The sequence below is a fragment of the Triturus cristatus genome, chromosome 4_2 (assembly GCF_964204655.1).
Source record: "Triturus cristatus chromosome 4_2, aTriCri1.1, whole genome shotgun sequence".
Taxonomy (NCBI): Eukaryota; Metazoa; Chordata; class Amphibia; order Caudata; family Salamandridae; genus Triturus; species Triturus cristatus.
The window spans coordinates 842,381,018-842,393,450 of record NC_140586.1 but is presented as its reverse complement, the minus strand read 5'-3'; the positions used below and the strand labels follow the sequence as shown (position 1 = coordinate 842,393,450).

General features: G+C 45.2%; 1 protein-coding gene across 1 annotated transcript in view; it reads right to left on the bottom strand.

Moving 5' to 3' along the window:
• The window catches only part of PTCH2 (patched 2), a 98,542-nt gene that overhangs the window by 81,790 nt on the left and 4,319 nt on the right, over positions 1-12,433 (bottom strand). The window contains exon 2 of the mRNA XM_085602821.1: positions 8,874-9,066. Coding sequence (XP_085458947.1) covers positions 8,874-9,066 — 193 coding nt within the window. The remainder of the gene's footprint in view (positions 1-8,873; positions 9,067-12,433) is intronic.

The following is a 12,433-nucleotide window of genomic DNA, read 5'->3' as shown; positions in this document are numbered from 1 at the left end:
TTGTAACCAGCCCAGGCCCTATGGACAACATAAGTGTGATTACCATTCTGTGACTTGTGTTTCGGCTGCCATCATACAAATCGGCTTATATCTCATGGAACTCAAAGTATTAGTGGCATGGTTCCACCTGACTTTTTGCTGTTCTTTTATTTAAAGCCCCCTCCCCACTCCTAGTATTCACAATTATCCACCCAGGCCCTGCACATGAATCTCTTTGCGGCGGGCAATCTCCCCAGATGCAGCGCCCATTCCCTCCAAGGCCAGTGCCCTCACAGCACCCTTCGCACAAGAGTAGATGGCCTCAAAACACCCTCTACTGGGCAGTGTCAACACCGTCACACCATTAACAATCTGCCCAGGGGCAATCAGTGGCTCACAGCACCATCCTTAAACAGTGTACGTGGCTGGCTTCAGCAAACCTTTTGGGTGACCCGATCCCTTTACCTGCCCTCACTTCATCTCACACCATTGCCCTTAACAGTACACTTCATCCATCTCCCAGAGTGCCATTTCCTGAAAACTAGAATGCAACAGCCCGCACAAAAAAGACAACATTCCACCACCAGGCGTGAACGCGTAGTTATCTCAAGGCTCCCTACATCCTCAGACTCCTGCCCTCTACTTTCACTACACCTGCCGCCAAACAAAGCTTTACTTGCCCTACCCCTCACTAACTGTGTCCCTCCCATTATTTTTAGCCCCGCTTTTCACACTCTAGTCGTTCTCTTGTTTACTCTTCTCACTCTTGCTTTTAATTTTCATATTGTAATTTCCATTGTCAGTTTTTTTACGGTGACTCCCTCAGTGTCACACTATCGTTTCAATTATTTTTTTCTACCGTTTACTTCACCAAGGGCCCTTCTCTCACCGCCTCTTGCACTTTGACTCCTCGTCTACCTCTTTAGTTTTCCAATACCTGACCCACTTCCCTCGGCGTTTAATACCCTGTCCCCCACATCGTGTTCTCTTCCCCATACCCTACACCCCCCCCCCCCCCCCCCCAACGTGAACCCCGGCGTCTCCTTCTTATCCCACCCCCTCTCATTTCTAGGTCACCTCAGGCGTTTCCCGGGTCCCTGCAAGGCGTTTTTACGAGACCCGGGTCTGAAAGCGGCCCTCAGAAAAGGGAGCTCTTTATAGAGGAAAGAATGTCCCTCTCTCCGGAGCCTGGCGGCTCACCTCTGAAAGGCCCAGCAGCCTCGATTGTTTGTGTTAAAAATTAAACCAGCCTCCCTACTATAAATCCGTCAACTGGCCTGCCCGGAATAGCTTTTACTTTCATACAAACTCTGGCTGGATTCCTTAGCCCCCCTCAGGTCATGCAAGGCCTGGTCAGGTGGTTGAAGCACGGCGGAAGGGCCCTGCCCGAGTCTGGCCACATGCAAACCTGCTGCGGGCAAATGTTTCTGCTCTGAAATTCAGGCTGGAGCAGGCCGGAGTGGCACAGGGGCCGAAAGCGGCACCCCAGGTCTCTGGGACGGCGGGTACCAGCGGCGGAAGTCGTTGATACAGGCCGTTAGCTGCTAACACAGAGGGCGAATCCCAAACAGGCGAAGACCACGCGGCCGTGACGCACGAGGCCCGGCGAGAGCGTGACGTAATGACGCAAAAGAGGCTTGCACACAGCGGCTGACAAGTCTATTTTGTCTGACGCAGATTCGCAGCGGGTTCAAAGGGTGACCGGATAGGCATTCAAATGAGGGGGCGAGGGGGGTGCATTGTTTACACTGCTTCCGAACCACCTCACGCATTAATGGGACTCCTGGCCGTGTGTTGGACGCCCCACTCCTAGGCAATGTTAGGAAAGCAACACCCAACAATCACGGACACCTACGTTTGACCAATATTGGGGACAATCGGTGATTCGGACCTACGCCGGGCAGCAAATGAACCCAATCTGTGGTACAGACAACCTGCAAAGCCACTTCATAGTCCAGACAGCAGCATGGCGACTACTGAGCAATATCGGTTACCGGGAGTCAGAAAGTCCTGGCCACATCAGTGACCCAGACTGAGGCCTGAAAGCCACTAAACAAAACCAGTGTACCAGACTAAGGCCTGGCTGCCTCTTCACGCAATCAGCGGCCTGGACTAAGGATTTACAGCCACTGAACGCAATTTGTGGAAAAGACTGAGGTATGAGAACCAGTGAACAACATCAGTGGCCCAGACTGAGCCTTAACGGGCATTGAAGACAAGGAGGCCTGACAGCCATTAGAAACAGTCTTTGACTAGCAGCCATTGAACACAATCAGTGCTCCAGACAACCACCGAACACCATCAGTGGCCTTTGCCCAGACAAGAGAGTAATGCTCATTCTCCACTGCACCAGCATTGCCAGTCCACGTTTTAGCTCCTGTCCGTCTATGCCTCACTGCATATATCAGTTTTGCATTCAAACAGTTTGAATTTCAAAGCATTTTCTTAGATCTCACTGATTACCATTTGCATCTCACTGCAACTGTTCCTTTTCTTTGCACAACTTATCCACGCTGTACACTAAGACCTAGATTTACTAATGATTTATGCAGGGTTTTTTCCCACAAAAAGTAACCCTATTGCAAAGTGTTGGGGTGGGATTTACTATACAACACAAACCAGTATTTGCATTTCAAAGTTCCCCAAAGTAAAGCAAAGTTGTGCTATGCACTACTAAGTGTCAACAGGGTATTCCCATGCAACCACCCAAATTCCCTATGCTAACTTAGTAAATATCTCCCAGTTTATTCTCTCTCTCTCCCCTTGCAGCAAGGCGCTCAGTGTAGCTGTGGTTGCTGCGCTGCACTGTATTGCATCAAATGATGGTAAATCTGCTCCTAAGTCTCACTTCATGTATTTATGTTCAGATGCCGTTACTCATTATGGCAAATTATTGAAACTGAGGAAATTCGAACTATTTTCAGTTATTAATACTTTTGACAAGCAGGTTAACAATAATTGAAAACAAAACATTAAAAAGTTCGAGTGGTGTATCCAGTGATGTTGCACCTTTATAAATATCAATAGGGAAATGACATCATATAAATTATTTGATTTTATATTAGCAGCTAGATGCTGCCTGTTGAAGCTTACTTGTGTGGTCTCAACCAAAGTAGTTAGGAAACTTTGCTTTCACACTGATTCTAGTTTGTTTCTTGACACCCGGGGTGGCCTGGATTGATAATAGGTGTTTGTACAGCTGACAATCTTGAAAAAGATCCGTCTGTTTATTGAAACCCTATATCACGTTCTTATCCAGTTCAGTCTAGACTTGATTACACCAACTCAATATATCTGTTGTTCCCAGAGAGAAACTTAAAACATTTTTAACTATGTCCCCCCTCTTTACTAGCTAAGTCTAAACTCTGACATTTTTAAAGACTTATGAAAGCCCGTTTTTTTCATTAATCTTTCCTCAACACTTGTCTTTGGTTTGCATTGCCAGGTTTCAACTTTTATCTGTGTGCTAACTTTAGTAGTGATTTAGTCAGCAACAAGAAACTCACCAAACATGCACTTACATTGCAATTCTGCACTCTATTAATACATGGACATAACATAACGATGAAGATTTCTAGCGAGATCTGAGTTTACAGAGGACCTCACAGTGCAACAACCCCTGATGGCATAGCTTTCTATATAGGCTAGCATATCACAATGCATTGATTAATGTCGTCTGAGTTGTATTAATGAAGTTGAACATCACAATGAACTAAACAATGATAGCACTGCTTTAATAACTAATATCACAATACAAAGACCAATCGTGATAAGCTTGAATGATGAGCTATTACATCATGACCCAACTTTAAAAACAAGTCTTGACATCACAAAGCACGAACCAATGGCAGAGCTTTAATAATTCACCTAGACATCACAATGCACAAATCAACAGTGACTGAGCTTAAAAAAAATTAAACGGGACACAACAAAGTACTAATCAACGAGAGCAGTGTTTAACAATATTCTTTCACATAATAATGCATTCATTAGCCAATGATGACTTACCTTTAATAGTTAGCCACACTGATGGTTTAGGTTTAAAACAAGCCTTGACACAGATTTTAACAGTGACCCCACACGCGTTTCTATCGCCACTACATGAGCCCATCGTTACCACCAGAGGTCAAATGCATTGATAAGTGCAAAAAAGTGAACATGCTGCAATCCAACCCACGTGTACCTAAACATCCCACAAGAGCAAAGATACCCACCCGCACATGGCATTTCTGCAATGACATACTTCCGCAGGTCATTAAGTTGAACAAAAATCTTGGTAATCCAACCCCATGAAAGCCCACCAGTGAATGTAGGCACATGTATGTAATCAATCCTCATGTGTCACAAAAAGGACCTCCAGTCCACGTCCCCTCTCGACCACCATCACTAATGCCGGAAATACCTGAGTAGCGGCGGAAGAGGAAGTGGAAGTTTGCAGGAAGGAAATAAAGAAAGTGCAGGATGGTAGAAGGACACAGAGGGGGAGAGAGAGGGGAGACTAAGGCAAGACACGACGTTGCTGTTATGAACGACGAACTCACAGTGGAAAAGCTCAGCTCGGAGAAACAGGGGAAACATGCACCGAAGTAGACAGGAATTATACTAAAAAAAGCGAAATGTACTGTCCAGAAAAGAAGGCAAAAAGCATTGTGTTATTACTACCATCAAAGCTATCCTTATTTAAACATCAACAACATTAGCCTGTCTATCATCAAAATTGTAAAATTTAAACTGACCAGGAAAATAATGGGGGGCGTAAAGTTTGAAAAACGACAAACAGACTGATAAAGCTACTCTTGGAAAAATGAAGTAGTGGCAAGAAGGTTGAGAGAGAAATAACCAAAAGGAAAAACAGATTGGATAAGAAACAGTAGAAGAAAAAGAAGTTGAGATAGATACTAGGAAAGAAAAAGAACTAATGAGATAAAGGACCAAACATTATGAATACTAGATTAAAAATAGAATGCTTGATAAATGGAAAGAGAAATATTTTGTGAAAATTAGAAAAAATGCACAAATATTGAAATAGGAAACTACAAAAGAAACATAGCATAAACACTATAGTCAAATAGAAACGGGAAAATAAAGAAATACGAGTGATAGCAAAAGAAAAAGAGTGAGAAAAAAATGAAACTTTTAGTAAGAGAATTGCCAAGTGAGAGAACGAGCTAAAGAGAGAAATGAAAAACAGACGTGGGAAACTAGAGAAATACAATATGTGTGAGAGTAAATAAACAGCAAAGAGATACAAACCCTAAAGGGAAAAGAAAGGAAAACAGGAATGCGCCAGTTCTTTGGAGCACCATCCGCCCCACACTGCCAAGTGACAGCCCTGCTCCGGCTCACAACATGGCAACTAAGGACAGGACCGGGGGTCTGAGGTAAGAGGGGGGTCTCGGAATCCTGTTTGTATTTTCCTTTTCAGCTGCTCTGACTCCTTTACTGTGTGAAACAGGTGGGTAAACTTTGCAGCATTCATGTCTGTGCGGGGGTGGGGGCTGAGTTTTTAGTTCGGGGGTGAGGGCAAAGTCTCATCTATTGTTGAAGGAAATCCAAGAGCAGTTTGGGAAATTGGGACCACACAGGGAGGGGAAGGGGTGGCGGGCTGGGGGATGGGCCTTGGAGCACATCTGCTCCTAAAAAGCCCGGGCCTGCTTCGGGGCGGGGGAGGGGCCAGGAATGCATCAAGGGTGTGAAAATTAAAAACAACCTGGCATCCCCTGCACAGCCCTAGAAGCTGATCCCAAGCACTGGAGGGGTACGGCACAGGGCACGTTTCTCGGGCTTCAAGATGGGAATGGGGAAAAAAACGCTCGGTAAAGTGTTCCCACATGAAAGGTCGACAGCCAGGGAGAGGAGGGGGAAACATGCTGAATCTATTAATAGCAGAGAAATCATTTTTCAGAAAAAGGTTTCGACGAGGAAATGGCAATTTGCTCCTGTCTGACCTGGGAAGAGCTCTGTCACCACGGTCACGGCTCTTCTAAAATTTACAGAGGGTGAAGGGAGCTGACACCTGGCAGCTTCTGCCCCAGCCCTACTGGCCTGCCAAGAACACCCCCTTTCCCTAGGTTTTGTAACACTCGCCCCCTCCTATGGGCCCCATTCAGTCAATTCAAAGTAAGTGGTACCAAATCAGATGCACTCTGTCATGTAAAGGAAGGGTCCGTACAGGGTACCAAGTCAAATACACAGTCATTTAAAGCAAAGGTCTATGGAGAGGCAGCAAGTCAGATACATAGGTTTTTAAAATAGGAGTCCATTCAGTGGTAACTTTTCTGACACACACTGTTATTTAAAGTAAGGAAGCCTTGCAGGACAGCAAGTCAGAAACACACTGTCATTTAAAGTAAGACGCCTTGCAGGGCAACAAGTCAAATACACACTGTCACTATAAAGTGAGAGCTCCCTACAGTGGTAACAAGTCAGACACACACTGTCATTTAAAGTGAGATCTTCCTACAGTGGTAACAAGTCAGATACTCACTGTCATTTAAAGTAAGACGCCTTGCAGGGCAACAAGTCAGATACACACTGTCATTTGAAGTGAGAGCTCCCTACAGTGGTAACAAGTCATATACTCATTGTCGTTTAAAGTGAGAGCTAGTCCTACAGTGGTACAAGTCAGACACACACTGTCATTTAAAGTGAGAGCTCCCTACAGTGGTAACAAGTCAGATACAAACTGTCGTTTAAAGTGAGAGCTCCCTACAGTGGTAACAAGTCAGATACACACTGTGGCTTAGAGTGAGAGCTCCATACGGTGGTAACAAATCAGGTACACACTGTCATTTCAAGTGAGAGCTCCATACAGCGGTAACAAGTCATATACATGCTGTCGTTTAGAGTGAGAGCTCCATACAGTGATAACAAGTCAGATACACACTTTCATTTAGAGTGAGAGCTCCATACATCAGTAACAAGTCAGATACACACTGTCGTTTAGAGTGAGAGCTCCATACAGCAGTAACAAGTCAGATACACACTGTCGTTTAGAGTGAGAGCTCCATACAGCGGTAACAAGTCAGATATACACTTTCATTTAAAGTGAGAGCTCCATATGGAAGTCACAAGTCAGATACACACTGTTGTTTAAAGTGAGAGCTCCACACAGCGGTAACAAATCAGATACACACTGTCATTTAAAGTGAGAGCTCCATACGGTGGTAACAAGTCAGATACACACTGTCATTTAGAGTGAGAGCTCCATACGGTGGTAACAAGTCAGATACACACTTTCATTTAGAGTGAGAGCTCCATACGGTGGTAACAAGTCAGATAAAAACTGTCATTTAGAGTGACCCATACGGTGGTAACAAGTCAGATACAAACAGTTGTTTCAAGTGAGAGCTCCATATGGTGGTAACAAGTCAAATACACACTTTCATTTAGAGTGAGAGCTCCATACTGTGGTAACAAGTCAGATACAAACTGTCATTTAGAGTGAGAGCTCCATACGGTGGTAACAAGTCAGATACAAACAGTTGTTTCGAGTGAGAGCTCCACACAGCGGTAACAAATCAGATACACACTGTCATTTAAAGTGAGAGCTCCATATGGAAGTCACAAGTCAGATACACAGTAATTTAGATTGAGAGCTCCATACAGCGGTAACAAGTCAGATACCAACTGTCATTTAGAGTGAGAGCTCCATACGGAGGTCACAAGTCAGATACACACTGTCGTTTCGATTGAGAGCTCCATATGGTGGTAACAAGTCAGATACACACTTTCATTTAGAGTGAGAGCTCCATACGGTGGTAACAAGTCAGATACAAACTGTCATTTAGAGTGAGAGCTCCATACGGTGGTAACAAGTCAGATACAAACAGTCGTTTCGAGTGGTAACAAGTCAGATACACACTTTCATTTAGAGTGAGAGCTCCATACGGTGGTAACAAGTCAGATACAAACTGTCATTTAGAGTGAGAGCTCCACACGGTGGTAACAAGTCAGATACAAACTGTCATTTAGAGTGAGAGCTCCATACGGTGGTAACAAGTCAGATACAAACTGTCATTTAGAGTGAGAGCTCCATACGGTGGTAACAAGTCAGATACACTCAGTCATTTAAGCCGATGACCCACACAGGATAGTAAGTCGGATATAGGCAGTCATTAAAGGTGAGTTGTTTTTTTTTTGGGGGGGGGGGGGGCTGAAGTTATCTTTAACCGAATATGCCTCGTTATCCCGCAGTCTTTTTCCTCGCAGGGAATTACAACGCGGTTGTTACAACGACCGCGTTGTAATTCCGCATACCATTACTCCGCAAGTCAGTTATGCTGGGGGTGGCGAGAATCCCACAGACAGCTCAATATATGTTGATGAGGGTCCTATCACTTTGCATCACGCCGTTATCTCTCCCTTAGTGGTGTCTTTGTTTCCAGTTGACCCGGATGACTGCCTCTAGCCCTCTATGCTTCAGTACGGCACTAGGCCATCCCCGGTGGAGTTACCAGAGGTGTTGTATCCATCCAGACGGAGGTGTGCTGATACCAAAGATGGATGCTTTTAAAGACATGTCCTACACTGAGAGGCTTAAGAATAGACAGATGAGCACACTGGAGGCAATGGGGGAAGGAAAAGGAATCTAGGTCCCCAAAGGATATAAAAGCAGTGCAGGAAACCACATTTACCGGTGGAAGTTTCAGGTCAGGGGTTGAGACTAGGAAGAGAACTCAGGGGGACTGAGAAGTACTGGTAGACACTGCTCCTTTGAAAGCGTGCTCATTGCCTTTACCTACTGTTCACATTTGCACTTTGCCATACTTTGAAAGTTTGCTCCACTTGTTCACTGTACATATGACCATCAACCATCACTAAGCATCTACATTGCCTTGTACCTATAAATCCACAATGCAGGCATTGGTTCATGGGGTGCATAGGGGCCTTACCTTCCACCCAGAGCTGCTCGATGTCCGTTTCGATTGATGCCACCCGCAGCCCAACGGCCATAGCGCCGAAGACTAGTAAGCCGATGAAGAGCACCTTGCCACAGTGTCGCTGAATCCGGCAGCCCAGGGAGAAGAGCAGCGCCTGGAAGCGGGCCCGGAGCCACAGAGGGGCCTTCTGACCCGCTGCTTTCCCCTTAGAAAGGAAGACAAGACAAGGATGAGGAGGGAGGTAGGGAAAGAGGGGTTAGATCAAACAGGCAAGAAACAAATGTCAGCCTCTCAGCGCTTCATCAGTAGAGTTGGTTTTCATTCAGGCACGTGGGAGGGTCAGCCGACTTTAGAGGATCGCCCTGCTTTCAGAGTGTGTAGGGGCACAGGATGGGCCTGGGACACAGACATTTGTGGAAACCCAAGACCTATACCTAGGTAACCACTTGGTCACAGTTCAGTAGACAAAATGCTTCATGTCGGTGGGGAGGGGGGTGGACTCCCAATCAGTCCTCTTTTTTTTTAGAAAAAAACATTAAGCATGCTTAACCTGAAGATCCTTAGTTAGACTGGAAAAGTAAAACTACAAATTCCAGCATACTTTTTAAATATATTGAGCTTAGGTATCACTTGTAGCATGCATGTTAAAGAAGGGACAAAACCGAAGAATTACAAAGGAGGGGTTTACCTATAGAGCCGACGGAATGTGATGTTGGTGTGGTGATATACAACTTTTACAGTACACACTAGAATAAAGGATGTGATACTTAAGAGTAGATTTATAACTGTGCAAAGCTGGGTGAGGCCTTGAGAGGCGGCCCTGTCTCAAAGTCACTCTCAGAAGCCAGGGCTGGCTCTGAAACCCTAAAAACATGAGTGCCTCAAAGGCGCCCTCAAACGCTAGGGCCAGAGGCTCAGTAACCCTAAAAAAATGTGTATCTAAGTCACTCTCAGACCCAGAGGCTCAGTAACCTTTAAAAAATGAGTGTTTCTAAGTCACCTTCAGACCCAGAGGCTCAGTAACTTTAAAAAATTACTATCTCTAAGTCACCCTCAGACCCAGACGCTCAGTAACCCTAAAAACATGATTGTCTCAAAGTTACCCTCAGACGCCAGGGCCAGAGGCTCAGTAACCCTAAAAACATAAGTGTCTGAAAGTCAACCTCAGACCCTGAGGCTCAGTAACCTTAAAATCATGAGTGTCTGAATGTCACCCTCAGACCCTGAGGCTCAGTAACCTTAAAAACATGAGTGTCTGAAAGTCACCCTCAGACCCTGAGGCTCAGTAACCTTAAAAACATGAGTGTCTGAAAGTCACCCTGAGGCTCAGTAACCTTAAAAACATGAGTGTCTGAAGTCACCCTCAGACCCTGAGGCTCAGTAACCCTAAAGAAATGATTGTCTCAAAGGCGCCCTCAAACGCTAGGGCCAGAGGCTCAGTAATCCTAAAAAAAAATGAGTGCCTCAAAGTCACCCTTAGACGCCAGAGGCTTAGTAACCCTAAAAACAAGAGTGTCTTAAAGTCACCCAGATGCTCAGTAAACCTCAAAACATGAGTGCCTCAAAGTCACCCTTAGACGCCAGAAGCCAATAACCCTATAAACATAAGTGTCTCACAGTTACGCTCAGTGTACCTCAAAGTCACCCTCAGAAACTAGGGCTGGCTCAACATCACTCTAATTTCAAAGAGCTAATTGACAGCTATTTACTAGTCGGTGGAGTAGATCTGCTAGACATCTGACCCAACGCCATGGACTGAATCATGTGTTGTTCTTTACACAGCACTCAGTGCGGGCTGAACCCTTTGGAGGAGACGAGGCACAGAGCACCCAAGGTCACCGTGATTCATTTCCCCACCACCCACCAAGCAACAAGAACACAACTGCTGTCGCGAGCCACACCCTGTGCCATTAGTATGACCACACTTCATGACACAACTGCACTGCCTGTCACACAATTATACCAAAGGCCTCGCAGGGTCTAGCCTGTACCTGTCAGCAGATAAAACCTAGTAGGCAAATGTTAATAAAAAAATGGCGCAGAAGATGTGACAGATTTCCACAAAGTCTGGAGCTCTCAGAAAGCAGAATTGGCACAGGCATGGAAACCCAGAGAGCAGCTAATACATCTTGGAATTGGGGGCAGGGGAAGACAGTGCCTGGCGACAGCCTGGGTGTTCTTCACATCACTTTCTCCAAATCTGCACTTCTGAGTATCCCAAGGCGCATGCCGGTAGGTCATGGCGCCGTGGACCCAGAGATACTCGATGCTCTGGCTTAGCATGTCTCTAATACCAATTTTAGTGTTGTACGAATGCTGCCTGTATCTCATTTCTCCAAGAAGCGCCCACAACACGTTAGTGCAATACAAAAACCCAAACCTATGACCATTCCGCATTGCAAAGCTCACATCTCCTCCCAGGACACCTCAAACTTTATCCTCAAAGCAGGCTTTCTGCAAGACCGCCTCAAGCCACAAGGCCATGTCTACACCACCAAACAAAAATGCTATGAATAGTAAAACAAGTTAGAAACCCCAAATACAACAACGTGTGCATAAAATATACACAAATGGCCAAACAGTCGATGCAATCCAATTTAGGACCAATTAGCTGCTGCCTATATGGACAATTCGATCCAAGATGCGTGACTGTGCACTCGGTATATGACACTGGCCAACTGTACACACAATCCAATTTACGAATGGTTAGCAGCCCTCTGTATGCACAATCCAATAATCTAAGATGTGTTCTGTATACACTGTACACTCAAGGCATGACATTGGCCAACCGTACACACAATCTACCTTAAGAATAGTTATCAGCTGACTGTAAGTACAATCCCACCTGTGGCTGTACCCTCAAGATGTGATACTGGACAACCGTACACACAATCCGACTTGCTGCTGTACTCTCAAGACGTGATATTGGTCAACCGGACACACAATCCGACCTGCTGCTGTACCCTCAAGACGTGATAGTCAACTGAGCACACAATTCCACCTATGGCTATACCTTCAAGACGTAATATTGGCCAATCATGCACATAAGCAAATTTAAGAATGGTTAGCAGCTGTTTGTAAAATTTGATATAAGGCACGTAGCTGCACAAACAGTACACACAATTCAATGTAAGAATTATGCAGAATCTGGCCAGTGGATGTACACTTTAACATGTAATATTGCACAACAGAACACAAAATATAATTTAAGAATATTTATAAGCTAACTGTATCTTGGCTGATGAGGGCTGAAAGCCCAAAACCGGTCCTAGGATGCTTGTTCCCAGGCCAGGGAGGACCTGGCCTGGCAGTTCGGGCTGGATTGTTCCCATTGGGCGTAGGGTCAAGACTGATTAGCATATGGCTGGGTCCAAACTGGAATGGCATGGTGAGCACAAAAGGGATTGATTTAGGCCCAGATCTCTGTACTGGGGTGACTGTATGACATTGTTTTGCATTCTGTCCATCAATTGTTGTTTTTGCTTAAGCTAACTATATGTACAATCTGATCTAATACATGTCACTCTTGAACTGCACACACTATCCATCTAAGATGCTTCATTGGCAGAATG